At 64.7% G+C, this 27,609-nt stretch overlaps 1 protein-coding gene across 5 annotated transcripts; it reads left to right on the top strand.

Moving 5' to 3' along the window:
• On the top strand, positions 1–27,469 carry INF2 (inverted formin 2). Of its 5 annotated transcripts, none has more exons than XM_081142591.1 (23): positions 1–998; positions 11,992–12,391; positions 13,643–13,758; positions 13,824–13,983; positions 14,410–14,443; positions 15,263–15,404; positions 16,008–16,149; positions 16,343–17,119; positions 17,531–17,676; positions 17,759–17,820; positions 18,435–18,537; positions 18,712–18,797; positions 19,287–19,387; positions 19,735–19,805; positions 19,883–19,990; positions 20,266–20,336; positions 20,960–21,080; positions 21,477–21,641; positions 21,759–21,861; positions 22,009–22,170; positions 22,675–23,486; positions 23,730–23,786; positions 26,685–27,469. In XM_081142591.1, exons 2-22 carry the CDS (start codon positions 12,001–12,003, stop codon positions 23,775–23,777), a joined length of 3,921 nt encoding a protein of 1,306 aa, XP_080998717.1. In that variant the 5' UTR covers positions 1–998; positions 11,992–12,000; the 3' UTR covers positions 23,778–23,786; positions 26,685–27,469. The 5 variants fall into 5 exon arrangements, with proteins under 5 accessions (XP_080998717.1, XP_080998716.1, XP_080998715.1 ...); XM_081142590.1 differs by lacking the exon at positions 1–998 and adding an exon at positions 1,818–1,826; XM_081142589.1 differs by lacking the exon at positions 1–998 and adding an exon at positions 10,367–10,385.
• The last annotated feature ends 140 nt before the right edge of the window (positions 27,470–27,609 follow it).

Raw genomic sequence — 27,609 nt, forward strand, 5'->3', positions numbered from 1 at the left:
ACCACAGTGGCCACAGCCAGGCCCAGCTGGGGCCTGTGATGAGTCAGCGGGCGGCGCTCCCACCCCCACTTCCTAGTGCTGCCAGAACAGGGATCCAGGGGGACATGGAGAAGCCTGAAACCCAGCTGGAGGGGGGGCAGCATCGTGGACAGAAAGGTTTCCTGGGGAGGCCCCACCAGCTGGGGGCTGGGGCCGGGGCCGAGGCAAGAGGCAGGGAGCCCCGGGGGGGACTGCTGGCGGCCTTCCAGGAGGAAGCACACCCCGGTGCAAGGACTCAGCGCATTCTAAGAACACGGAGTCCTGTCCAGAAGGGGCAGCCATGCCCGCACGTCCCAGGCTGGAGGGTGTCCCGGAGGCAGCAAGCACCCTCCTCCGCCAGCTCTCCTGGGCATGCCAGGCACTCGGGGCCCTCGGTCAGCACTGGCCTGCTGCCAGACGCAGCTCCTGCACTGGGGCCAAGACTGTGGGGCTGGGCAGGGGCTGCACATGCTGGGAGTAGACAACTCCAGGCCTTGGCCCCACCAACAGAGGGGCACCCTGAGCACCGAGAGGGCACGAGACTGGCCCCAGGGCAGAAGCTGGAGCAAGGCAGGGAAGCCCCCAGGGCCTGGGTCTGAGACGGCTGCATCGGGTGCCCTGTCCTCAGCCCGGATCCCCTCCCTCACAGGCCTACCCACCCACCTGCCTCCCAGACTGCGCACACGGCAGGTCTGAGGGGACACCGGTCAAGACAAATGCCAGCGGACACAGCTCATCCGTCTTTGTTCATCTCACCCTGGGAACAACCTCTAGTGACACTGGTCATGTTTTCACAGATGACACTGAGGCTCGGCAGTTCCGGTCACGTGAGAGCCCGAGGTCAGGGCAGGCTTGCGTCTCCCCATTAGGCTGGGACTGGGCTGAGCACCCTCGTGTGCCCCTGCCCCCCTCCACTGGCATCTGTGCTAATGAGCCACGGTGACTGAGGAGGGACGTCAGGAGGGACTTCCAGAGCTGGGGTCAGGCTCTCTCCCGCAAGGCCGCCAGCCTTCCCAAGCCAGTAAGGGCAGGCCCCATGCTGGGCAAGATGGGGGTCACGGACAGGGGGCCCCCCTCCGGGAGTGGCAGGGTCACTGAGGCAGGAAAGGAAGGGGGGGTGACAGAAAACAAGGCCACAGCACTCAGGGCTGCTGGGGCCAGGGGCAGCCCCCCAGAATCCAGGCTGCCGGGAGACCACTGGAGACCGAGTGGCAGTCCTGGAGGGCTGCTGGGCGGAGGCTGCCCGGGCGGCCTGGCTGACGGGATGCTCGCCCGCCCAGCAGCCCAGGAACAGCCACCCCCACGGGGAACTCTCACCTGGGGCCTCAGGTCAGCGGGCCTGGGGGGGCCCGCGGGGGGGGCAGCGAGCGCCCCGCCGCAGGTCAGGCTGCGGGTCAGAGCCGGCCGGGCGCGTGGCCCGGGAGGGGAGGCGCGGAGGGCGCCGGGGCCCGGGGGGGCGGGCAGCGAAGTCCAGGCGGCCGCCCCCGGAGCCGGGCCCGCAGCGGGAGGGGGCGGACGTCCGCGGGAAGCCCGCGGGGTATTTATAACCCGGGAGATCCCCGCAAACAGCCCCGGCGCCGGCGGCGACCCCCTCCCGGCCCCGCCCCGGGCCCGCGCCGACTCCCCACGTGGCCGCCGGCGGGCGGGACGGGCGGCGCCTCCGCTTCCTCCCGAGCCCCGCCCCGCCCCGCCCGCCCGCGCCGAACCGAACCGCGCCACGCCGATCCCGCGGCGGGCCGGCTTCCCGCAGCCGCGACCCGTCGGACCGAGCTCCCGCCGCCCCCGCGCCCCGGCCGCCGCCCCGCCCAGTAAGTGCGCGCCCTCCGGGCCCCCAGTAGCCGCGGGGAAACCGAGTCGGGCGAGGGGGTGGCGCTTGGGGCCGTGGAGTGGGGTAGGGACAGCGACGTGCGCGCCCCGGTGGCAGAAGCAGCCCCGCGACGCAGGGCGGCGGGACCCCGGCTCGCGGCGGGGCCCCCGGGGCTCCCCCGCCCCGCGCCCCGCGCCCCCCGGGCCCGCAGCCCCGGCGCGGATACGCCTCGGACGCGCGCTGCCCGCGGGTGGCGGGGTCGAGGGTGCGCCCGCTCCGCGCCCCGGGCGCCAGTTTCCCGCCCCGCGGCCGCCACGTCCTGACCGTGAATCAGACGCAGTTGGGAAAATAAACTTCAGCTGCGGGTCGGCCGCGGGCGAGGCGCGCAGGCCTGGGGTCGGTAGCTGCCAGGAGCAGGCGGGCGCGCGGGGAGCCCTTAGGCCCCCGCAGGTGCCTTGGGGGAGCCACCCAGGCACCGCGCTCAGCCCTTCGTGGGTGGGACTGGTAGGCGGGGCGGCAGGCTGGCCTGTGCTCCCCCTGTCCCACCCTGAACCCCCTTCCCGAGGAAACCCAGGAGTGACCAGACCTCAGAAGTAAAACTAGGGTGACCAGCTGTGCCTCTAGCAGCCCGGGTCTGCTCTGGGGAGCACAGGCCCGGTGTCTGCCCGGCCGCTGAGGCTGCATGGTGGCCACTTCATCTGTGACCACAGGGTATTGCCGTGCCCCGGCTAAACACACCAGGAGTCAGAGTGACATCAATGGCTGTGACCCTGCCCCGCCGGGTAGGAAACACCACCAGAGGTCAGGCACATCCCTGCTGGAGCCTGAGCTGGGAGGTTCCTGCCAGCCAGCCCCGCCCCCTGCTTCCTCTGCAAGTTGGACCTGGCCAGGACACTCCCCTTCTATAAGCCTCAGTTTCCCCACCTGCACTCTGAAGGGTGGGGACAGTGGATCAGGGGTGGACTTCCTCCCTGTCACCCTGCAGTGGAGGAGGCAGGAACTCAGAGCCAATGCCCTTCCCAGTGCCACCCAGGGCAGGGGCCTTAGGGAGTGGGTGCTGCAGTCCCTGGAGGAGCTGATATCAATGACGGATTCTAGGTCTGGGTCTGAGGCCTCTCACCGCTCCACCCCTCCCCAGGTCAGCATTGGTGCAGTAGGCACCCCCTGACCACTGACCAGGCCCTGCCCTCCCATCAGTTCCTAAAAGCCCCCTGCGCGGGGCTGATGGACAGGTCGGTCATCACGGCGGCATGCAGGAGAAGGGCCGTGCTGGGTGTCGTGGACTGAGGCGAGCAGGTGTGGCTGCCCTTCTGCCACCACCCAGGCACCTGTCTGCCCCCCTCCTGCTCCCTCACAGCAGAGCGGCCCCACTTCGTGGAGGTGCTGACGGGCTGTCGGAGCTAATTGCGCACACCTCACATCCTGGGACCTGGAAGCTCCTACCTTAAATAGGCTCCATCAAAGAGTGCTGTTCAAGTTGGAAAAGTTAGCAGGTTCAAAAAGGCTGCGGGGGGATGCTGGTGACTGTGGGTGCTGCCTGTGGGTGCAGGGCGCGATGCAACCGACCTGGTGTGAGCCCCTCCGTGTGGGCTGGTGGCCTGCGTCAGAACCCGGAGGGCAGTTCAAGCCCCTGGCTTTTGAGGGTGCCCAGAGGAGGATCGGGGAGACAGTTCCCCCACGGTCTGAGGGATTAGGCCTTACTCGCTGCCTAGCCCTCCCCCCACTGTAGTCTTACACACAACAGGTGTCTAATAGTTGCATGGTTTAAGTCCCAGTGGTCACGGAGGATTGGGGAAGGCACACGCACCTGTTTCAGGTTGGAGGTCAGTGGTCGGGAGTGTGTCCAGGGGAGACAGGCTGGTTTCAGCCCTTTGAGAAGCAGAGAGTACATGGGAGGGGGTGAGCTCCCCATCACTGGAGGTGAGAATAGGGCCCAACCGTGTGGCCCCCGTGCCTGCCAGCCTCATCCTAGTACGGAGGATCCTCCTCTGAACACGGGGCAGCTGAGTCCTAGGGCAGCCTGGGTCTGTTGACACAGCTGTCCCACCTACCCAGCACATAGAGAGACCACCCTGATGCAGGAGCTCCATCCCCATGGCCAGACAGGGAGGGGGCAGGAGGGCCTGTCCTCCCAGAGGGCTCACTGCCACTGGTCCTCTTACAGCCACTTCCCAAGGTGTGATCAAACAGGGCTCCCCCTCTGCCAGGTGTGCCTCGCCCCCGAGCCTGGTCTGTCCCCGTCTGCACTCCCACTCGGTGCCCTGAGCAGGGTCCAATGCTGAGTGGGTGGGTGGATGAAGGAATGAATGAACCAGCCTGCCCATCTGCCTTGGCCCCCGCCCTCATGCCCGCCTGGTGAGATTCCTGCCCGGTGAGGTTTGGGAATCGTGATTATCACGTTTCACAGATAGAGAAACTAAGGCCTGGGGGGCCGGGTTACAAAATCAGTGCTGCTGTCTGGCAAGAGGCATTTATAAAGCCCCTACTGTGCGTAGGCTTTTGCAACTGGGCCAGAGGAAGGTATGTGTCACACTGGGCATACAGAAGGCGCTTTCCTGAGGATCAGGATGAGAACTGGCAGAGCACTTGGAGGCCCGGGCTGTCCGCCTATCCTGGGAGCCCAAGTGGGAAGGAAGGGTGGGGGGTTGGGCTGAGGGGCACCAGCTCCCATGAGGCTGGGCCTGGGCTGAGCCCACAGGGAAGGCAGAGGCCTCCTGGGGAGGGGTGCATGGCCAGCGCTCCTGGGAGGCCAGGCTGACTAGGGCCGTTGAGGGGAGACCTCCAGGGATGGAAGACCCGCCCGGGAGGTGGAGGCAGACTCTGCTCCCCATTTCTCACTGAAAACCTCACATGGAAGAGTCGTGTGGAGGACAGCCAAGGGCATGGTGGGCAGGGAGGGGAAGGCCAGGCGTCCAGTCCCAGCCACACACAGCCCTGGGGTGGTGTCCCTGCATGACCCCCAAGTCTGCACTCAGCTGCTGTGGGCTGAGCCCCAGCTCCTGTGCCCAGCCAATGCCCCCACCCCCACCCCCCGCAGGGAGACCCAGAAGGCCTGGCCAGTGAGGCAGGGTCTGCCCGGCCCTGGGCTTTATCTCGACCCTTGCCAGGTGCTGGTAGACGCTGGCCAGCTGTGTGAGCGTGTCTTGGTCTCACCATCCGTGCCTGGTCCCCCACCCCTGGGATGTGGCCTCAGTGTGCAGCGTGCCTCCCCCGCCATCCATGTCCCTGGTCCCGTTTCTGCTCCAACTACAGCTCCGCTCTTCCACCCGCGCACAGAGGCAGGGAGGCAGACATCTGCTCTTCACCACCGGGGCACGTGCACAGCCCTGAGTGGCCTGAGGATGGAGCCCCGGGTGCTCAGATGGGATCCTGCCCACTTTGAGGGCACCCTGCCCGCCTGGTACATCTAGTTTGCCCCCACTTAGGGGGTGGGCCATGGAGGTGGGGGCAGAGGAATGAGGGGTGCCTGCAGGTGGTGGCAGAGTGATGGTAGGGCGGCCAGGACAAACACCCATCCCCGGGACCCAGGAGGCCCCCTTTGAGAGGAGGTGGGGGAGCAGCCAGGGAGGGGCCTTGCTGGTGATGTTGGCTCAGCCAACTCAGGCTCCCTGGGGTAGAACATCTCGTCACCATTTTACAGATGAGAAAAGTGAGTCTGGAATGGGCGCAGCTCCCTGGGCGCCCAGACGCCGAGGATCTTGCTGGCCCGGTTGGGTCAGGCTCCTGGCTGGGTCAGGCTCCTGGTGCTGTATCCCAGCCCCACGTGGTCCCAGCAGCCTGGGGGCAGGGGTGGGGTCAGCATGGACATGCTCAGCCCCATTTGAGGATGGAACCAGGGCCTGCAGAGCCTGGTCTGACCCAGAACCTGAGCTCTTCCTAGCCCCCACCCCCCCTCCCGCCCTGGCCACAGCCCCTGGCACTGCCAGGTTGTGCAGGCTGTGGCCCCTCCTCCACCCTCAATCTGCTGCTTTGTTTTCTCTGCTCTGGGGCCAGGCGGCTTGGAGCTGGGACACAGGACAGGACTGGGGGCAGGACCACCAGGGTGACAATGGGCAGCCTTCAGGTCCCACCCCAGCACCCTGAGCCTGGACTAGCACACTCATCAGAGCCTGTCTCGGGCCAGTTCCTCTTCCCTGAGCTCTGAGGGTCCTCCCAGGCCTGAGGAGGCCTTTTTGGGGGGCTGCAGGGGGACCAGGGAGGGATACCGGGCCTCCTGGGGGAAGCATTGCAGAGCTGCCTCTCGTCTTGGGAGAGGGAACCCAGGTCGTGGTGTCCCTGCCGCATCCTCGGAGCCCTGCGGGTGGAAGCTGTGGCTGCTTCAAACACTTCCCACTGTGGACCTGCCAGGTCCCTCCCCCTGCCCAGCCCCTAACCACAGGTCTGTACAGACCACTCCCTCCAGCGTCTGCTATCGAACTGACTCAGGCACAGCAGGCGCCAGTGGCCACTGTCATCTTTGGCCCCCGTGTGGCTCCCCAGCGCTGGTGCTCCCAGCCTCAGGCTCCCAAGCTCTGCCCTGAGAGTGTCTGAGGTGGCCAGGCCCCCGGGGACCTCGCCATTGGCCCTGCCCTTTGTGCAGCTTCGGAGAATGAGGCCCCTCTGGTGACAGTGGGAGGCGAGAGCAGACGGTTGATGCCAGCCTCAGTGCAGGTGGAAGCGAAAGCCAGGCTTCCTGGCGAGGGCGCCTCCACCCTTCCTGTCCTCCCACAGCAGAGCTGGGCTAGCCACTGCAGGAGGGGGCTCTCCCAGGCCACCCCAGCCCCTTCCCAGCAAACTCAGAGCCCAGCTTACCCCTGCACAGGCCTGCCCGAGGTGGCACTGCCCACCCCCCTCCAGCAGGCGCTTCCTGTTTGCCCCAGTCCTTTGTCCACCCTCTCTGTGCCTTCCACCCACTTCTGTTCCTAACCCAGGAGGGCGGGGTCTGTGGGGGATGTGGCCGGGCCAGGCCTGGGTACAGCGTGTCTGACGTCGCTCAGACTTACCCCCAGATCCTGGGGACACAGTGGGCTAAGCCGTGGCCTGGCTCCCTGGCCAGCAATGTCCCCAGCTCTGGGCCCAGCCAGCCAGCTCCCTGCCCCTCTCCACTCTCCGTGGGTGGAGGGCACCAACGCTTTGCTACAGTGCCATGGAGACCCAGCTCCTGGCTCTGCCCTTTGCTCCCTGGTGACCTGAGAGGTCAGCGAGGTCTCGAGAGGGCTCGTAGCCTGGTGGGGAAGATGACACAGGTGCTGGAGGCTAGAGGGAGCCGAGTTTGTGGGGAGGGAGGGAAACAGAGTCATGGGAGGGCGGTCTCTGCCCTCGGGGCCTCCCCTCAGCCCTCAGGGCCTGGGCTGCCCCCTGGGCTCCAGAGAGCTTCTAGGAACGCCATCCAAGGGTTGCCAAGCAGTGGAAAATTTTGGGTTCTCAGAGGAGCTAAAAATACAGTGTGGCAACCCCTGCCTCCCCGTTCCAGAATCCCGCTCCTGCCATCTTACCCGCCCACCCAGGGAAGACAAGCTCACTCTTTGCACCCGCCCCCGCTGACTCTGGGCCCAGAAGCACCCCAGTCACTGTGCTCACGCTGGCAGGGCCACCCAGAGGCTGCCTCCCAGCCCAGGCAGCCAGCCAGCCTCCCTCACAGATGCCCGTGTCCCCAGCCCGAGCCTGCCCTGGCCCCCACCCCTGGGTTCCCTGAGCCCCTCTGCCAGTGTTGGCAGGGATCCAGGGATAGAAGACGACACCCCCTTCCCAAGGGTGCCGGCCCTGGCTCCCAGTCTGTGCTTCCCAACCCCACCACACTGCTCAAAACGCAATGGGCCTGTGCCCAGGACAGAGCTTGGTGCCAGGTGCCAGCCTCAGAGCCTCACCCTCTGTGGCTCAGTTTCTCCATCTGGTCTCTGAAGCCTGGGAGTGGGGGCAGCTTTGACCCTGCCCCCCCCACACACACACACACTCAACTTGATAGACAACCAGGCAGGGTGGTGGCTTCTCGTGAGTCCTAGCAGCTGCCCGGGCATGTGGCGCCCAGGTGGAGGCGCTGCATGCCAGCCCGTCCAGGCATGAGCAGGAAGGCAGACAGGTGTCCCAGGAGGTGGCCAAGAGGCCCATGGACCAGTGTTCCGTCTCTGGGCTCTCAGGGCAGCCTCTGTCTCATTTACTCAGCCCTCGCCTCAGGACAGCCAGGTCAGCGGGCGACCCCGGAACGGCTCTGAGGGAGACTCTACCTTCAGGACTCCGAGACTGAAGGGGAAGGCATGACCCCACCCCAGTGGAAACCCCACGTTATTGGTAGAAAAAAGCCAGTGATCCCACTAATGTCAGAGCTTCAGGGTCTTCATCTACCAAAGCCCCTCCCCGTGGTTGCATTGGTGCGGGGGGGGGGCACAGCCTAGCCGGCAGATGGGGTGCTGAGGCGCCCCTGACCTTTCAGCTGGCCTGCGCTGCAGTGTACGTAGACCCTGGGAGCCCCAGATGGCCCTGCTGTGTTGGCTTCAGCCAGAGAAGCTGGCTGCAAAAAGCTCTGCGAGGCCTGGCCGGTTTGCTCAGTGGTTAGAGCGTCTGCGGGTGGACACAGGGCCCGGGTTCAATCCTGGCCGAGGGCACCGACCTCGGTTGCACCACTGGATGTGTCTGTCTCACATGGATGTTTCTCTCTCTCTCTCTCCCACTCTCCCACTCGCTCTGAAAAAGCAACGGGAAAAATATTCTGGGGGAGGGTTAAAAAAAAGCTCTTCGGATGTGAATTCCTGCGCAGGCCCGCCCCCCCGCCCCCCCCCCCCCCCCCCCGCTGCGGGAGTGCTGAGGACACAGAGCACAGTTCTTTGCTGTTGCCCTGCCCTCGAAGGAGCCCCCCTCTGCCCCACCCCACCCCACCCCGTGAGAGTGAGCCCTGGAAGGTCCCAGCCCCGCCCGGTCTTGGCGCCAGGCCTAGATGGGAGCAGGACACAGCCCGAAGGCTGGGCAGGGCAGGACTGGGCTGGGCAGGGCCCGAGGGTGGAGGGACAGGCATCCACAGACTTATTACTGCAGCCGAGTGTCCCTGAGCACTCACTGCCCACTGGCCCAGTTCTCCAAGTGGAACCCTGCTGCCACCCTCTAAGACACTTTACAGATGGAGAGCAGAGACGGGCACTTCCTGGGGGCACAGCCAGGAGCGCAGGAATGAGGCCCCTCCTTCCAAGGTGCTGCCTCCCAGGCTGGCCGGGTGTTGTCAGGAATAGCGTCCCCCAGGCCCTGCCCCTGAGAACAGTACACGCAGGGTGCAGGGTGCAGGGTGCCGGAGGCCTGCCCGGGGCCAGTTTGTGCTCCCTCCACTCAGCCCTGCTCCCCGCCACCCAGAAGGCAGGCAGCCCAGAGTCTGCCACCAGCACTGCTCGCGGTGGGTGCCCGGGGCAGGCAGGAGAGTGAAGGAGCTTTGTAGTGTTATTATGTGTGCACATGCTAATTGTTACTACATACATATAACATCATGTACGTATATAACATATGCATGCAATATATACGCATTGCATTTTACATGTTGATAGGTAATAAATTGACAAAAGGGGTGCCCTGAGGGGGGCTAGGGAATCTGGGCAGCCCATAAGAAGCAGGGTGTCCCCTGTGATTGCTTGGGGAGCACATCTGACTTTCCCTGGTGGGTCCTAAGCTGGAAGTGGGGACAGAATTCTGGAACCTGCCTGTTGCTTCCTGGGCTGCCCCTCGAGATGGACGTCTGATTTCCTGCAGGTCCCACTGGAGCAGCTGCTTCCTGGGCTGGTTCCTGCAGATGAGGGACCGGCTTCCGGGGCGGGCTCCGGGTCAGAGTTCTATCCTTATATGCTGTCTGGCCTTGGTCCATTTCTATATTCAGTCTCTCGCCCCGAAAACCAGTTGGAAGACTTCTGGGACACGTGCTCTGCCCAGGACCTGCCCGGGGGGCATCACAGTGGGAGAAAAGCTGCCCCTGCCTAGCCACTGGGTCCCCGGCTGATCTCTGGACACCCCGTCCACACCAGACCGCAACCAGTGGAGCCTGTGTGCGCTCTCCGGCTTGGGATTGGTCACCTTCTGCCCCACAGACCAAAGGGGCCCCATAAGTGGGGTCTTTCTGGGGAGTGAGCCCATGGCCCCGGGGACAGGGGCCACTGGGCAGTACCGGGAGGGCTGGTGTAGGCGACGCTGGCTGGCTCTGGTGTTTCTGCATCCAGGGACCCCTGGGGCTCTTGGCTGGACAGGACACTTGGGATGCCAGAGGCCTGGCCTGGGAGAGTTCTCTGTCCACTCAGCCAGTGCCAAAGGAACAGGGACTCGGGCCAATGGAAGCGGGAAGGGGAGGGCCAGTTCTGGGCGCCTCTTTAAGCAGCAGCACCCAAGGGGGTGGCCGTGCATATGCTGAGGCCCGTCTGCCCCACTTTTCATGGTGCTGGGCGCGGTCTCCTTCCCTGCCACCAAGAAGCTGCCCGGGAGGGACCGGGCTGCAGCCGGCAGCCGGGTGGCCCAGCAGTCAGCAGTGATGAGGAGCCAGGAGAGCGGGAGGGGCGGCCCGAGGCAGGGCCTGGGGTGGGTGGGCAGAGGCGGCCGGAAGGTCTTGCGCATCTGGGTGAGTGGACAGTGCGGGGGCCGAGAGGGCTGGGCCTGGGAGGGTCGGCGAGACCACAGGGTCACAGGGAGGGCTCAGGGCTTCGGGCCCTGGGGGAGGGGTTATGAGCACCCCGACACCCCCTTTGATGCCTGTCAAGGTGCTCCCAGAAGGCTGATGTTGCTAGAGGTGCGGGTAAGGAAACTGAGGCTCAGACAGGGCAGTGACCCGGTCAGGGTCTGTTGGCAAGGGCCAGAGCTGGGCACACATGCAGGTCGGCCGAGCCCTCTCTGCCCCTCAGCCAGGCTGCCTCCTGGGGGGACCCCAGGGTCCCAAAGGGCAATTGGCCAGGTGGGAGGATGAGGGGCTGCCTCCCGGCGTGGACCCACGGCAAACAGGAGGGACGGCTGAAATGCCAGGTGCCCACAGGCTGTGCTCTGTGCTCCCAGCAGGCCCATGGGTGGGCTCCGGAAGCTCAAGGGAGGACACCCAGGACCCTCACCAAGGCAGGGGGCAGCGGGGCCTCTGGGAGGGGAACAGGCAGCTGGGTTCAGCCTCTGAATCCAGTATGACCTCAGATGGCCCTGGAGTCTCCCCTCTGAGTTACCGGGTAAAGTTGGGGTGGCCTCGCCGGTTCCAGGTCCCCTCCTAGGGTCCAGTCTCACTTGGGTCTGCCGTTCCCAACTCTGGGGTGGTGGGCACGTGACCTGGCTTCTCTGGGTGCCACCTCCGTCTCCCCTCCTGTAGAGTGGGATGTGCACTGCTTGCCTCGGGCAGGGGGAGGGGTGCGGCTGAGGGTTCGGTGCCGAGGCCGGGCCCTGGGAGTGAGGCGCAGCGGCGTTGCTGTGCCCCGTCCCTCGGGTTCTCTCCCAGCGGCTCCACACTGCCTGTCTCAGACACTAAATATAAGACCCGAGCCATACATGGTTGCAGGAGAGCGTGGGCCGCCCCTAGCCTTCGGGGCCGGTCCCCAGGGGCTGTGGTTGAGGACAGCGTCACCGCCAAGGGCTCCAGGGAGGGGGCTTGGTGGGTGTGGCGACGACACAGAGGCGTGTGTTGGGAGGATCTTCTGGGAGGGGGTCAGGATGCAGCAGAATCCACGTGCTGAGGGCCTGGGGGACACCCAGCTCTCCACCTGCACACAGGTTGACAGGCCCACAGAAGCCAGGGCGTGGCAGGGCTGCTCCCCCACGGGGCCCTGGTCTTGCCCAGAGTTGGATGGGCATTGGGCATGACCCTCAAGTCCGCCCTCCTCCCGGTCACACTCATGCTCTTCGGGCAGCCTGGGAGTGCCCAGGGTCCGGATTCACCCCACCCATCCATTGTGCCCATCTGACCCAGCCACTGGACAAGGGAAGTGCCCTGGAGGTGAGGTAAGGGCGTCCCAGATACAACATCCGGTTGCGTTGTCACCACTGGGTCAGTGGTGTGGCCCCTGGGGCTGTCCTGAGGTCATGGCACTCACAGCAGGGCTGCTGCCTCCTCTGGCAGGAGCCCCTGGCACGGGAGCCAGCACCCTGTGCTGCAGGTGTCACCGGGAAGCGCTGTGACTCTGGCGGGTGGGGATCCGGAGCGGAGGACGCTGCCCGGCTGGGTTTGCTGACCCCACCTCCGTCCGGCCCCGCAGTTCGACAAGATGTCGGTGAAGGAAGGAGCTCAGCGCAAGTGGGCGGCCCTGAAGGAGAAGCTGGGCCCGCAGGACTCCGACCCCACCGAGGCCAACCTGGAGAACGCGGACCCGGAGCTCTGCATCCGGCTGCTGCAGATGCCGTCCGTGGTCAACTACTCGGGCCTGCGCAAGCGGCTGGAGGGCAGCGACGGCGGCTGGATGGTGCAGTTCCTGGAGCAGAGCGGCCTGGACTTGCTGCTCGAGGCCCTGGCGCGCCTGTCGGGCCGCGGTGTGGCCCGCATCTCCGACGCCCTGCTGCAGCTCACCTGCGTCAGCTGTGTGCGTGCCGTCATGAACTCGCAGCAGGGCATGGAGTACATCCTCAGCAACCAGGCCTACGTGCGCCAGCTCTCGCAGGGTGAGCCGTGCAGGGCGCCGGGGGGAGGCAGGCCAGGACAGACACCTTAGCGACTCAGTATGAGGCTCCAGGCTGTGGAAGGCGGTGGGAGGGCTGGGCCCACGGGAGGAGACAGTTTGGCTGGGCAAGCAGGGAGGGCTTCCTGGAGTAGGCACCAGTTTCCCATTTGCCCCAAGTCTGAGACACACACACACACACACCCCAGGACACCTTGGAGCCCTGGTCCCTCACCAGCTGCACCTAGATGCCCCCTTTGCTCTATGACTTTGCCTCCATTCTCCACCCAGCCCTTTGCTGCTTCAGGCCCCACCCCTCCCTGGTCTCTGGCCTCCAGGCTCCCATCCACACTGTGGCAGCTGGAGTCACCTGGGTCAAAAACAAAAGTCCGCTTGAGTGACCCTACCCTCCGCCTGGCTCTGAGCCCCTCACCCTTAGCCAGCCGGCGCCCTTCGGGTCTGGCCAGCACCTGCAACAGCGTCATTCTCATCTGCTCCCCCACCACCCTGCCCCTGCCCCTGCCCCTGCCACCTGCGGCTTCTTGAAGGCAGGCCCCAGTCTCTGCCTCTGCGTCACGCTGCTCCGGGCTTCAAGTCTGCAAAGTCCTGCTCACCCTTTAAATCCCAGCTCACTGTCACCTCCTCAGAAAGTTTCCCAGGCAGTCTCAGTCCTCAACCCTTGGGAGAGACCCCAGATGACCCTTGGCAGACAGAGGTCACTGTGTCCCTTGTCCACCGTGCTTGCTACTCTGTGGCAGTGACCAAGTCCTTCCTGCTTGGGCTCCGGGGATGGGCAGTGACAGGTGGGTGTCTGTGTGGATGAGCGAGATAGTGGTCACCTCATTCCTGTCTAGGCCTGGCCGTGCCCATCTGGAAAGTCCTTTGTGACTTGCTCTCAGCAGGGCCAACCAAGGGACATCTCCAAAACTTTCCCAGCGCAGGGGATGAGGCGGGAGGCAGTGGGTACTGAGTTTGTGGATGACACAGGCTCTGCCCAGGGGAGGTGTGCCGGTGGGGCCCAGGGCCCAGAGCCAGCCAGGGCCTTGCGGAACCAAGGGGCGGTTCCAGTTGCCTGAGTCTGCCTGTGGTCCGGGAGGGGTCAGTGCAGAGTGCCCCCCGGTGTTTGCCTACCGCCCACTTTTCCAGCTGAAGTGTGGCAGTTCTGGGCAGAGGCAGGCACAGGTGGGGGACGGGCTGAGGGGGAGGCCTGCGCTGGACACCTGGGCCCCACTGAGACCCCTCTCGCCCTCGACAGCTCTGGACACTTCCAATGTGATGGTGAAGATGCAGGTGTTTGAGCTGCTGGCTGCCCTGTGCATCTACTCGCCTGAGGGCCACGCCCTGACCCTGGACGCCCTGGACCATTACAAGGTGAGTGGCGGGTGGCTGGGCCTGGGCAGGGTCCGGGGTGCAGGCTGACGCCCCCCACCCCGCAGACGGTGTGCAGCCAGCAGTACCGCTTCAGCGTCATCATGACCGAGCTGTCCAGCAGTGACAACGCGCCCTACGTGGTCACCCTGCTCAGCGTGATCAACGCCATCATCCTGGGTCCCGAGGACCTGCGCACCCGCACCCAGCTGCGCAGCGAGTTCATCGGTGAGCCCGGCCTGCGCTGACCTCAGGGAGATGTCCCGAGCGCCGCCGACCACCCCCCAACCCCAGGCCCCAACAGAAGGCTCTGTTATGGGCCATGGAAGCCTCCACCCCCACCTGCTCCCTTCTGTGGACAGAGGCCTTCAGGACCCCTGGATGTTAGCCCCGGAGGCTCTCAGTTCGAGGCAGGATCCTGACCCCCAGTCCCAGCCCCCAGCAGTTGTGACAGTGACCCTTTGACGGGCACCACTGAGTGTCCAACAAAATATCTCCCTCTGAGCTTCATGTCTATGGTGTCCCGTGGGAATGGCAGAGTCCCCTCCCACTCCACAGCTGGGTGCTCTGGGTGTCAGGAGTGAACCCAGGGGAAGGCGTCAGGTAACTGAAAGATGGAGGCCCCTCCGGCTGACCCTGTCTGTCCCTCCCCAGGGCTGCAGCTGCTGGACATTCTCACACGGCTTCGGTGAGTCCCCACCTGCTGCTCCTAGAGCCTCGCCACCTCCCCTTTGGGTCCCATGCAGTGCCCCTCGGTGGGCAGGGGGCCCCGGGTCCCAGCAAGAACCCAGCCATCCTTCCCTTGCCCTGCTGGATGAGCTGCTCTGGAATTTCCCCACCCAGGGGCTTGGCAGCTGCCCTTAAAACTGGGGTTGCCAGATACAGTACAGGACACCAGTTAAACTGTAGATGACAGCGTTGTTGTAGTATAAGTATATCCCAGGTGTTGCATGGGACGGACTTATGCTAAAAATCATTCATTGTTTATCTGAAATTCAAATTTAATTGGGTACCTGGGAACCCACGTAGCTGAGAACCCCCATATGAGGCCTCATCAGGACCACTCTCCAGGGCATCAGCTTGGGATGGGGGGACCCAAGTAAGAAGAGGTGAGGCTGGTGTGACTGGTGCTGAACTAGCCTCCAACAGAGGTCTTTGGGGTGCTGAGAGGGGTTGCCCTGCTGCTGAGGGTGCAGCTCATCGGCCAGACTGAGATGACTGGCAGGTCCTGGGCCCAATGAACACTCAGGCTCTGCTGCTCTGGCGGAAGCCCCCCCTTCCACAGTCACCCCCCAGCCCCCCGCCCCATCAGGTATAGTCTTGGTGCCACCCTCCTCGAATCCATCCTGTGAGCCTCTGCCCCGACCAGAGAACCCAGCCGCACAGACCTCAGCTGCCCCCTGGCTACAATGGCCACGGGCCCTGCTCGGTTGTCCGTGTGTCTGTCCAGGGTCGGGGGAGGCTGGTGGGAGCTCTGGGCTCAGCTGCCCGGTCCCTCCCGTTGCAGGGACCTGGAGGACGCGGACCTGCTGATCCAGCTCGAGGCCTTCGACGAGGCCAAGGCGGAGGACGAGGAGGAGCTGCTGCAGGTGTGCGGAGGCGTCGACATGAACAGCCACCAGGAGGTCTTCGACTGCCTGTTCCACAAGGTGGGCGCCCCCCTGCCCTGGCCCAGCCTCGCCACTGGGCAGTGGAACCACATCTGGAGCCAGCTCCGGAGCGGCCAGGGATCCGGGGCTGGGAGTGGGAGGGGCCTGGAGCGGGCGGCCCGGGGATGGCAGGACCAGGAATACGGGGCCGAGGCCAGGGCTGCCCAGAGCTGGCTGTACTGTCCTGGGCCCAATGGGCTGGCCCCCCTCAGGTGGAATGAAGGGACTTCAGAACCAGGAGGCTGAGTTCTGGTCCAGCTCAAGCTTCGCTGGCTGGGGCCACTGTCCCTCCCTGCACCCAGTGGTTCTCAGACCAGGGCAAGTGTCCCCAGGGGCCCTCCAGAAACGTCTGGAGACTTTGGGGTTGGCACAAGTGGGCAGGGATGCTGCTAAACGTCCCAAATGCACAGGGCAGCCCCAACCCAGAGAGCTGTCTGGCCCCAAGCACCACTGGGCTGTCACTCGGGACCCCGACGCAGGCTCATCACCAGGGCCCCTGAGAGGCATCGGGTGGTCGTGGCATGGACTCTTCAGGCAAACAGGCGGGTGGGTGTCAGCCCGCCCAGGGAGGGGGTGGCTGCTGATCCCACTCCGCCCGCCCAGGTGAGCTGCTCCCCGGTGTCTGCCCAGCTGCTGTCGGTGCTGCAGGGCCTCCTTTACCTGGAGCCCGGCCTCCGCTCCAGCCAGCTGCTCTGGGAGGCCCTGGAGGGCCTGGTGAACCGGGCCGTGCTCCTGGCCAGCAACAGTGAGTGACCCTGCCCACAGCCCCTTCCCGACCCAGCCTAGTGGGCACACTCTGGGCTCTCAGATCATGGGAGGTACCCATCCTTGACCCCTAACCTGCCCCCACCTGAGGGAGGGGGCCACACCTTTCCCTCCGCCCTCGCCTGCCTGCCTCCTCTGGCCCTCTGCCCTGATCCCAGTCGTCCCCACTGCAGCCCAGGAATGCACCCTGGAGGAGATGGTCGAGCGGCTCGTGTCCATCAAGGGGCGGCCCCGCCCCAGCTCCCTGGACAAGGCCCACAAGAGTGTCCAGGCTGACCTAGGCCAGAGTCGGAACAGCAGCTCCCCCCAAAACATGGGCACCCCAAAGGCAGGTGTGGAGGGCCAGCAGCCAGCAGTGACCCTCACCAGCCTGTACACTGTCAGTGTCCAGAGCTCGAGCAGCAAACAACCCACAGCCCTGGAGCAGCAGACGCCCACCCCACCCCTGCTGGAGTCCACCCTCCCCAGCTCCACTGCTGGGCCCCCTCCCCCTCCCCCACTACCCCCACCCCTGCCAGGCCCAGTGACCTCGGTCCCCCCACCCCCACCTCCTCCTCCACCCCCACCACCCCTACCCCTACCCCTGGGGACCTCGTTCCCCCCACCCCCTCCACCACCCCCATTGCCTGGCCCTAGTGGGACCCTACCTCCTGCACCTCCACCCCTCCCAGGCATGGGGTGCCCACCCCCACCCCCACCTCTGCCAGGCTTGGGGACCTCATTCCCCCCACCCCCTCCACCACTCCCGGGCATGGGGTGCCCACCCCCACCCCCACCCCTGCCAGGCTTCTCTGGCCCCCGGGCTGTGGATTGCGTAGAGGAGGTCATTGTGCCCCAGGTGGGTCACAGCCTGGGCTCCACCTGGGTCCCCAGCCACCGGCAGGTAAACCCACCCACACGGCGCATGAAGAAGCTGAACTGGCAGAAGCTGCCGTCCCACGTGGCACAAGGTGAGGACCCCACCCCATTGGTGGCTTCCCTCTTGGGGCAGACTGGGCCCTGCTGGGGAGAGTGGCAGGTGGTGCCTGTAGCAGGTGTGCTCATATCTGGGCCCCCCTGGGCCAGGGCAGTCTGTCTCTGCTCTGGGTTCAGCCCCTGGGTGGCCTGGGGTGGGGGCAGGGGGCAGGAATGCATCAGAGGTCACCTGTGAGGACTCTACTCCTACACACCTTTGAAGCTGGCGTGAGTCTGACGCCTCAGCCCCTGCACTGTTCAGGCCCCTGGGTGCTTGTCATCCTGGGGGCCAGGGTCCTGTGCTCAGAGAAGGTCACTGCCACGGCCAGCTAGAGGCCAGGTGGCCTACCTGCCTGGACAGGCGCAAGGCCAGGGGAGGTGTGAGCCTCGCTGGCCCTTACCTGCAGAGCACAGCTCCATGTGGGCCTCGCTGAGCTCCCTGAGTGCCGAGGTGGTGGAGCCTGACTTCTCCAGCATCGAGCAGCTCTTCTCCTTCCCTGTGGCCAAGCCCAAGGAGCCAGCAGCGGCCCCACCCAGGAAGGAGCCCAAGGAGGTGGGACCTGGGTTTGGGGAGTGTCCCCCTTCGCCCCCATGCTGCCTTCCAGGGACCAGCTGACGGGCAGGGTGTTTTCCAGATCACTTTCCTGGACTCCAAGAAGAGCCTGAACCTCAACATCTTTCTGAAGCAGTTCAAGTGGTGAGCTAGAGATCGAGGCCCCCTTTCTGGTCACGGGGCCCCAGCCTCCCCCAGCTGTTCATCTTGGCTCGGCTGTGCCCTCTGCAGGCTGCCCCTGGGAAGTGCACATCCCGTCTCAGGCCAGAGACAGTGGGATAATAGCCATGGACTGTCCCAACTGGGGGCCCTGGAGACCCAGTCCAGATTCCCTGGGTAAAAAGACCCAGAGAGCAGCTGGGACCACCCCCCAAGTCCACAGACAGGCGGTTGCCAAGCCAGAGTGAGGACCTGGCCCTTCCAGCCCCCGGTTCTTCCCTGCAGGTCGAGCACTGGCCCCTGCACGGAGCCCACTGAGTTTGCAGCTGAGCCATCCTCCTGTGCCTTGAGCAGTCACCCAGAAGGGGAGGCAGAGGGTGCTCTGGCCAATGGAGCATGGGTTATTGAGCCCCAGCCTCGTTGCTGTGTGACCCGGGCAGGTGGCTCACCTTCTCTGTGCCCCCCAACCTCATGAACGTGGGAGGAGCCCCTGGTGTGACCATCAGAGGTGTCATGACCCAAGAGCTGTCCCCACCTAACTGGTAGGGTCTCTTTTCCACCCCCCAACCCACCTCTGCCCATCTTCTCACCCCCTCCAGCTCCAACGAGGAAGTCACTGCTATGATCCGTGCAGGGGACACCACCAAGTTTGATGTGGAGGTGCTCAAGCAGCTCCTCAAGCTCCTTCCTGAAAAGCACGAGGTCAGCGGGATGAGACAGCAGCCCTGCCGGGGCTCCCAGGGGGGAGGTGGAGAAGCTGGCCCCACTGCACCCCGATATACCCAGACGTGAGCGGGCGAAGCCACCAGACAGTCTAAGGGGTTTCTTGGTGGGGAGCAGAAGCTGGAACTCCACATGTGGGCCTCCTCCCTACAGATCGAAAACCTACGTTCGTTCACGGAAGACCGAGCCAAGCTGGCCAGCGCTGACCAGTTCTACCTCCTCCTGCTGGGCATCCCCTGGTGAGCTCAGCTGCCTGCCTGGGGAGGGACAGGGAGGGAGCTGGGCCCAGCCCTGGAGGACAGAGCGGGGCCATGCGGACCATCCCCAGGATCCATGCCCACCTCACTCAGGCACCCTCAATCATGGGGCCTCTCAAGGGGACCTGTAGTGTCAGCAACGTGGGGAGGGGGTGGACAGAGCCCTGTGCCTCCCTGAGAGACCCCAGCCCAGAATCTGGCCATTCTAAGAAGGAGAGATGCCCCACAGGTTGGCAATTGGGCATCCCTGGCACTGGGTACTGGTCTGACACGGCCCTTCCTGGGTCCCACCCCCACCCCGTCCTGCTGAATCTGCCCCTAGGGCCCAGCCCAGGAGTGTGATGTGGAACAGGGACAGGGGTGGGACCCCCAGCTCTGTGCCGAGTGGAGTCTCAGGCCTTGGCCCCCGCGCTGTGGGCCCAGGGCCGAGGGTGCCAGGCCTCGGCCCTGACCACCTGCTCTGCCACCTAGCTACCAGCTGCGGGTCGAGTGCATGCTGCTGTGTGAGGGCACCGCTGTGGTGCTGGACATGGTGCGGCCCAAGGCCCAGCTGCTGCTCACCGCCTGCGAGAGTGAGTGGGGCCCGGAGCCCTGGGGGGCAGCACGGGTGGGGAACCCATCCAGCCCTGTGCTCCAACATCTAGACCGTCCCTGAGAGTGCCCGTGGGTGCTGACCTTCCTCACCTCTCAGACCACTTGTGTACACACAGGCTCATGCACACACAGACCAGGGAAGCCACAGGTTCTGGAAGATTCTGCTCAGCGCTCCTCACCCAGGGAATGGGGCACTGGCCATCTGCCCCGGGTTGTGAGGGTCAGCGAGCACTGCTGGGGACCCGCTCCCAGAGCCCCCAGCTTGTCTGGGAGGGGGCTCCGGCTGCCCTCTGCGCACCTCTGAGCAAGCCCTTCCCTCCTGCAGGCCTGCTCACCAGCCGCCAGCTGCCCGTCTTCTGCCAGCTGATCCTGAGGATCGGGAACTTCCTCAACTACGTGAGTGGCTGCACTCTGGCCACCCTTGCCCCCCACCCCCCGCCAAGAGGCCGGGAGACTCACTCCTGTCCCCACAGGGCAGCCACACAGGGAACGCCGACGGCTTCAAGATCAGCACGCTGCTGAAGCTCACCGAGACCAAGTCCCAGCAGAGCCGTGTGACGCTGCTGCACCACGTGCTGGAGGTGGGCTGGCGGGCGCAGCCCACGCAGCTGGTGCCTGTCTACTGTGTGTCCCCAGCCACCCCACTCAGCCCCTTTTGGGAGCCCCCCAGTGAAACCCCGTCTCCCCCACCCCTCCTCCAGCTCCCTCCAGGCCCAGGGGAAGGGTGGGAGGCCCATAGTTCCAAGGCCTTTTAGAAGGGTGTGGCCCTTAGCTGCTTGGGGCTGGGGGCCAGCAGAGGGGTGGGCTGGGGCATCCCCAGGGCCAGGCGGTGGCCACAGCTATCTCCCTGTTGCAGGAGGTGGAGAAGACCCACCCAGACCTCCTGCAGCTGCCCCAGGACCTGGAGCAGCCCTCCCAGGCAGCAGGGTAGGTGCCTCCTGCCCCTGGCAGCTCACCTGAGCCAGGCCCCTCCTCTGGTCCCTGCCAGTGAGGTGGCTGGACCAGGCCAGGTCTCACGGCTGCAGCACAACCCCGGGCTCCCCAGGAACCACTCCCCAACAGCACACCCGCTTCTCTTTGGGACAGGACCTCGTGTCCACCGCGGCCTGTCCCCGTGTGGCTTAGAGGAACAGCGGGAGGCCTAGAAGATGCAGGGAATGACCTGGCAGTGGTCATGCTGGGGGCTAGTCTAACGCAGCCTCTTTAAAGGCTGACCCCTGAGCAAGGCTGTACCACCATCGCTGTATAGACAGGGGACCTGACGCCCAGGAGGAGGGGCCACATTTGTGGAATCTCAAGGTCTGGAGGGAGGGGACGTCTCTGGGGGTGCAACCGGGCTGTCCAGCTCCAAGGTCCCCTGCTGTGGATGGAAGGTCCTCTGGTCCTAGCAATGCAGGCCCAGCCCCTGCTCTCAGAGCACCTCACCCCACACTGCTCGGTCCCTCCCAGAGCTCAGACGTGCTCCTGGCAGCCTGGGGTGTGCAGGGCGAGGACCCTGCTGTCCAGCTAGGCTGGACGTCAGCTGTCACCTGACCCCGCTTGGCCTTTAGGATCAACGTTGAGATCATCCACTCGGAGTCCAGCAGCAACCTGAAGAAGCTCCTGGAGATGGAGCGGAAGGTGTCGTCCTCCGACCCCGAGGTGCGGGAGCAATACGCCCAGCGCCTCCAGGTAAGTGCGGGTGGCAGGGCCCTGGGGGGTGGATCTTCATGGTGCTGAATGTGATCTCCAGGGAGGCAGCCCCTCAGGTATCCTGTGTCTGCCAAGCCTGGTGTCCATTACGTAGAAGAGCAGGCTGGGTGGGGCGGGTGAGCATGGGGTGGAGGGCAGAGTGAGGGATCCATGCTGGGTCCTGCACGCGAGGAGCCGCCCCTGATCCTAGGGTCCGCAGCACCGGGAGCCCTGGCCCTGCACAGAGACCACTGTCTGCAGGCCTGTGCCGGTGGCCATCACCCTCCTGCATCCATGGGCCCCGCTTGAGGCTCCAGTCCGGACTGTCTCCCTGTGAGAGTGGGTGGCACCCAACGTGGGCCCTCACAGGGCCTTGACCGTGCCCCGTGCCCCTAGGCCAGCATCGAGGCCTCCCAGGAGCTGGAGGAGGTGTTCAAAGCCATCGAGCAGAAGAAGCTGGAGTTGGCCAACTACCTGTGCGAGGACGCCCAGCAGCTGTCCCTGGAGGACACGTTCAGCACCATGAAGACCTTCCGGGACCTCTTCATCCGCGCCCTGAAGGTGGGCTGGAGCTTAGAGGCTGGAGCGGGGTCCCATGGCCCCCGGCTGGCCGCGGGCGGGACAGGCACGGGCAGGGTGAGCAAGGGCTGGGGCCACGGGCTCCGTGTCTGCCCGCAGGAGAACAGGGACCGGCAGGAGCAGGCGGCCAAAGCGGAGAAGAGGAAGCGGCAGCTGGCGGAAGAAGAGGCTCAGAGGCCGCGGGGCGAGGACGGGAAGCCTGGTGAGGCCCGGGCGGGAGGACGGTGGCGCTCCCTCCTCAGTCTTGCAGGGCCACCCAACCTGCTGTGGGTCATCTCCCTAGGCCACCGGGTGTGTGGGCCCTGGGAACCCTGGGAACCACGTCCCTGAGGGTCCCGGGGCTTCTCAGTCAGGAAAGGAGGCAAGAAACAGGAGGAGGTGTGTGTCATCGACGCGCTGCTGGCCGACATCAGGAAGGGCTTCCAGCTGCGGAAGACGGCCCGTGGCCGAGGGGATGGAGAAGGGGGCAGCAGGGTGGCCGCTGCAGACCCCCCGAGGGACAAAGCACCTGGTGAGACCCTCACCTGCCTCTTCACAGTTCTCTTTCTGCCATTCCCTGCCTGTGCCATCCTTTTGGCCCAACATCTCCTTCCTCCAGGAAGCCCTCCCTGATCTCTCAAGGGAGCCCTCTCATCTCCCCTGCTGGCCTGAGATAGGGGACAGCCATGAGGTGGGGCTAGAGAGGCCACCTGCCCTGACGTTTCCATGTGTCTCTGCTAATGTGACAGCCATCTGTCCAGCCCCGGGGTGGGCAGGAGAGATGGGACTAAAGGGCCTGTTGAGAGATGCCCCTGGGGCTAAGTTCCCTTGTGGACAGACTGAGGACACTAAGGCCGGGCCTGACCTGTGGGAACCAACGCTTGGAGGCCACCAGGGAAGACTCCCAGGGGTGGGGGGCATTCGGGTAGAAGCTGAGATGGAGGGAGGCCCCCTGCTCGGGCTTATCCTGAGCAGGGTGCCATCAGAATGGCTGGGAGGGTACCCTACCCTCCACCTACCTGTACTCCATCCACAGTGGCCTCCAGTGACCCCGCAGGAGGCCCCATGGGAGGCACCAGTTGCCCCGCCTCTGGGCCTGGTCTTGACAAGGTACCAGCCAAGCAGCCCCAGGACTGGGACCTCGTGGATGCCACCCTCCCCAGCCCGAAGCCTGCTGGAGACCCATCGGAGGAGGAGGGCCCCCAGCCCCAGGGGAGGCGGTCCTCCTGGTACGTCGATGCCAGTGACTTCCTGTCCACGGAGGACCCCCCGAGTCCCCAGACCTCTGCAGTGGCCTGGCCAGTGGTGCTAGGGGACACTCGGGCCCTGAAGCCCCTCCAGTTCTCCAGTGACAAGCCCCCTGGGGCCCTGGGTTCGAGCCAGGACACTGAGGACCCCACAGCCCCCTGGGGCATCTGCCAGGCCGAAGCTGACAGCACAGGAGAGGGCCTGGAGGACACAGCTGCCCACAGCCAAGGAGCCGGCCTTCCCGCCGTGGGCCCTGGCGGGGACCAAGACAAGGAAGACACGGCCCAAGATTCCGCCCTGGACACGTCCCTGGACAGGTCCTTCGAGGATTCGGTGACTGACTCCTCGGGGTCTGGCACCCTCCCCAGATCCCAGGGCCGGGCCTCGAAGGGGTCAGGCAGGCGAAAGAAGAAGCGCCCATCACGGATCCAGGAAGGTAGCGTGGGGCCTCCTGTCACTGTATCCCCAGCAGGACCTGGGTGGGCGAGTCACACAGAACGCCAGGCTCCGGGCTCCTGCGTGTGGTCAGGCTCCTCCGTACCATGCCAGGACCCTGGGCCTCTCTCTGCAGCCAGAGGTCCCCCTTGCCCCCAAGAGCCGGTAATTCCCGGGGTGGCCTGAGCCCTGCAGGAGAGGAGTCAGCTTTGGGGGCCACCGCCCGCATCGCTGCACCCTAACCCACTAACTCCTGCCCACACTGCCTGCACCAGGGAGGCTGCCCGGTGCGGGGTGGGGGGCCGGGGCACGGCTGCATCTTGGCTCAGGGTCCACGCAGCCCCGCTCCACATTCAGGATGCTGGGGAATGATCACTGGTTGAGTTCATTTCTTTTATTTGAAAGCAGAGCTTGCCCCTGACTCTGACGGTAATAAAACAAAAAGATTCTGTGTGATCCAGTAAGGTAGGTCCTCGGCCTGGCGCCCTGCACTAACAGTGGTGGTGGCGGTGGGGACGGGCCTGCCCGGCCCTCCCAGACACTAACCCGGCTTCCCTGCAGCCGCCCAGGCCTCAGCAAGCGTCTGCCATCCTATGCCGCTTGTAGTGGGGCTCACCTGGCCCCAGCGTCCCCACCCTCTCTGGGAGGGTGGGAGCCATGCTTTGCTTAGCTGGTGCCTTCTCTGCTGGGGCAGGTGCAACCTCGGAGCTGCCCGCTGGGCAAACAGGCCTTGAGAGGGTGGGATGGACAGGGCCCACTTGGGTGTCCTCTGGGAGCAAGGTTCCAGGCCCTGTGGGAGGGGGGCTGTTGGCCTGAGCCTGGTAGGACAGGCTGAGGCTGCTTGTCCCTAACCCCACCTAATCCTTGGCTTTACTGACACCTCCACCCTGTGTCCCCCAGGGTGACACCTTTACCCTGGGTTTGTCTACAGGACACACTCCAGCCCTCCTGTGGCCCTGGTGCTGGCCACCAATGTCCACAGGGAGGCAGTGAGGGACAGGACGGTCCCAAGGATAGGCTGCCAGGGACGAGCAGACCGCACCCCCTCAGTGGGGTCTGTGGCACCCTCTCCCTGGAGGCTGGGTCCCGGAGACAGGGAGTGGGTCTGCTGAGATGCAGGCACCAACCCCCTGTCCTGTGTGCAGGACAGGCAGGGTCTTTGATGCTGCCAGGGAGGCTCACAGTTGCAGCCACACAGACAGGCTGGGTGCCTGCTGCGGCCTGGCCTGTGCCGAGTGAGGGACACCCAGTGCAGGGAACCCCCATCCCCCACCCGGTCAGGACCACCTGTTCCCCGTGTGCCTCCAGCCACGCTTAGGCAGCCAGTGTCCGCTCGGCGCCGTAGCCTCACGCTGCCTGACGGCCTGGTTAGGACCCAGGTGCAGAGGTGAGGTCCGGCAGGCTCCAGAGGAGCCGGGAGCAGGGGTGCAGTTGAGTGCACCTCTCCATACAGGTTGTCCTCACTGTCACACTTTCCTCGGCTCTGGGGTGGGTCCTGGTCATTCCCTGAGTTGTGCTCTGGTGTCACCCATATGCCCTTTATAGCAGTGCTGGGCGTGTCCTTTAGGGGCCAAGATTTGGCTTGTGGCCCCAGCTGCTGTGCTGGCTTTGGGAGTGGGTTTGGCTGCATGGTCTGTGGGTTTGTGGCCACTGTCTAGCGCAAGATCAGTGTGCCCAGTGCGGGGCTGTGCTCCCCCGTCACTGCTGGCCAGGTGGGGGCACCCAGTCCACATGCGCCAGGGTTAGCTGCGCCCTCCCAGTCCCACCAACCCCATGGCTGAGGGCCGGAGGAAGGAACCTCATGTCTTTGTTTCCCAGCTTTTTATTTGGAAAAACTTCAACCTGACAGGAAATTTTATATATATACATATATATATATATTTTTTTTTTTTTTAATTGATTTCAGAGGGCAGAAGGGAGAGGGAGAGGGAGAGATAGAAACATCAGTGGTGAAAATCATTGGTCAGCTGCCTCCTGCATGCCCCTATTGGGGATGGAGCCGGCAACCCGGGCATGTGCCCCGACTGGGATCAAACCGCGATCTCCTGGATCCTAGGTCAATGCTCAACCGCTGAGCCACGCCGGCTGGGCCTTAACAGAAAGTTTGCAAGGAGATTAAAATGAATACCACCTGCCCTTCACCCTGGAATGGCAAAAACTTGCAAAGTTGTTCGTATCTGGTGGCCTGTGCCCCCACAGCCAGGCAGCGACGGTCCCTCCCAGCCAGGTGTCCTGGTCACACCCTCGTGGGTGTTGATTTGGTCGCCAGCCTCTTTCTGCCTGTGTGGCACTGAGATCGGGGAAAACACCTTCACTTTGGGTGTGTCCCATCTCCCCCGTCCCCCCAGGTCCTGATGGCGTTTGGTGCAGGATTTCTACACCTGTGACAATTGTCCCACCAAGAGCCTCATGGGACAGCTGAGGGCAGTTTGTCCGGTGCTTAGTGACAGTAACCGCGATCACCTGGCAGGGTGGTGATGTCAGGTGTCATTGACTGGAGCACAGCCCGGCGTGGTGCCGGGAGTGAACGTCTCCCGGTTTGCCTGGTGGCTGCAGAACGCTGGTTTCTGTCCTACAGCCCCTTCTCCCCTGCAATTCTGAGTCTCCCGTGTGGGTGACCCCTCCCTGTCCTCACAGTGGCACTTCCAGGCCCATGCTGCCTCCTGTCCCCTCTGTTAGCAATCCCTCCGCCCCCTCCCTGCCCATTTGCCCTGGCCCTCCGCAGTGGAAGTGGGCGGGGCACCCACGGTCAGGGGTTTCCGACGGTCTGTTTCTGCCACACTTGCCCTGTCTTCTGAGCAGTGGTTCTCAGGACACCCAGGGACAGCACCCGGCTCCAGGGTGCCGCGGGGGTGGGGAGCCGGCAGGAACTGGGAGGGAGGGCCCCTGGGTCAGAGAGCACCAAGGGCCTCGGATGGGCAGGGGGCTGCTGGGCCAACTGGGAGGTGTGCAGGTGGGGGGGGCTCAGGTGCCCTCCGGCCTCAGCCGGAAAGGGACCCGGCAGGAGGAGTCCGGCGTGAGGGCCGGTGCAGATGTGACTGAGGAAGTTCCAGGGAGAGGAGGTGACAGTGGGGACCCATAAGCGTAGACAGTGTAGCCTGGGCCTGAGACAGGAGAGTAAGACACAGGGCCCCGTCCACCTCAGGTGAGTTCCAGCCTCCACAGGTGGGCAGGTGCCAGCACCTTCCACCTAGAGAAGCCCTGCTGCCAGAGAAAGGGCCTGGGTCAGAGTGGACCAGGGGCACAGCACAGCCCACTGGGCAGTGGTGACAGACAGCGGGGGCCTGGGGACCCAGACGCAGGCACCCGGGCGCTACCCCCAGCAAGACTGCTCCTAACCCTCATTTCCTGTCTCCCCCTCAGGCCTCAGGCCCAAGCCCAAAGCCAAATGACAGAGCCTGCAGGCTGGCCTCTGGGCAGCAGTGGGACGCTGGACGTGCTGCTGACCGGGGGAGCGTCCGGGGCCAGGCTGGGACTGGGCCCTGGGACAACGGAACTCTGTGCCTTACCCAGCCAGGGACTGGCTCCGAAGCCTTCTGGGGGCATTGTGGCCGGGTCCCCAACAGGCACCAGGCCAGCCCTCCTGGCACCCTCTGGACAGCCGCAGGCCCCCAGCCCTCGCGGTCCCTTCGCTGAAGCCCATGGCGCCCCTGCATGCACATGGTGCCGCCCAGGGAAGAGTCCGGTGGCTGCATCCCCCCGGCGCCTCTACGCTTGCACCCACTTTCCAGTGACCTGCGCCCAGATTCTTCTGGAGACCCCTCTCCGAAGCCATGGGAGCCAGGCAGAGCTGGAGACCCCCGATGCCGCAGTTCTCACTCCCCAGCTCTGCCCCCAGTGTGTTCAGCTGGGCTGGAACAGAGTGATTTTAACAAAAATATGATTGTTTGAGCCCAGGCTGGTGTTGCTCAGTGGTTAGAGCATCAGCCCATGGACTGAAGGTCTCTGGTTTGATTCCCGGTCAGGAGCACATACCTCAGTTGCAGGCTCGATCCCCAGCCCCAGTTGGGGTCCATGCGGGAGACAGCCGATTGATATGTGTCTCTCACATCGATGTTTCTCTCTCCCTTCCACTCTCTCTGAAAAGCAATGGAAAGAATGTCCTTATGTAAGGATTAAATATATATATACATACATATGTGACTGCGTTTCTGCTGTTCTGTGGTCCCTCCTTTGGGGATAGGTAGGCAGGTAACAGGACCCGAGGGCCTTGGGTAGAAGCAGGCTGGCGGGTACTGCTTTGGGCAGGACAAGGTCCCCTTACTCAGCCCAGGGGCGGGGGACCCCA

The sequence above is a fragment of the Miniopterus schreibersii genome, assembly GCF_964146895.1.
Source record: "Miniopterus schreibersii genome assembly, chromosome: 1".
Lineage (NCBI taxonomy): Eukaryota > Metazoa > Chordata > Mammalia > Chiroptera > Miniopteridae > Miniopterus > Miniopterus schreibersii.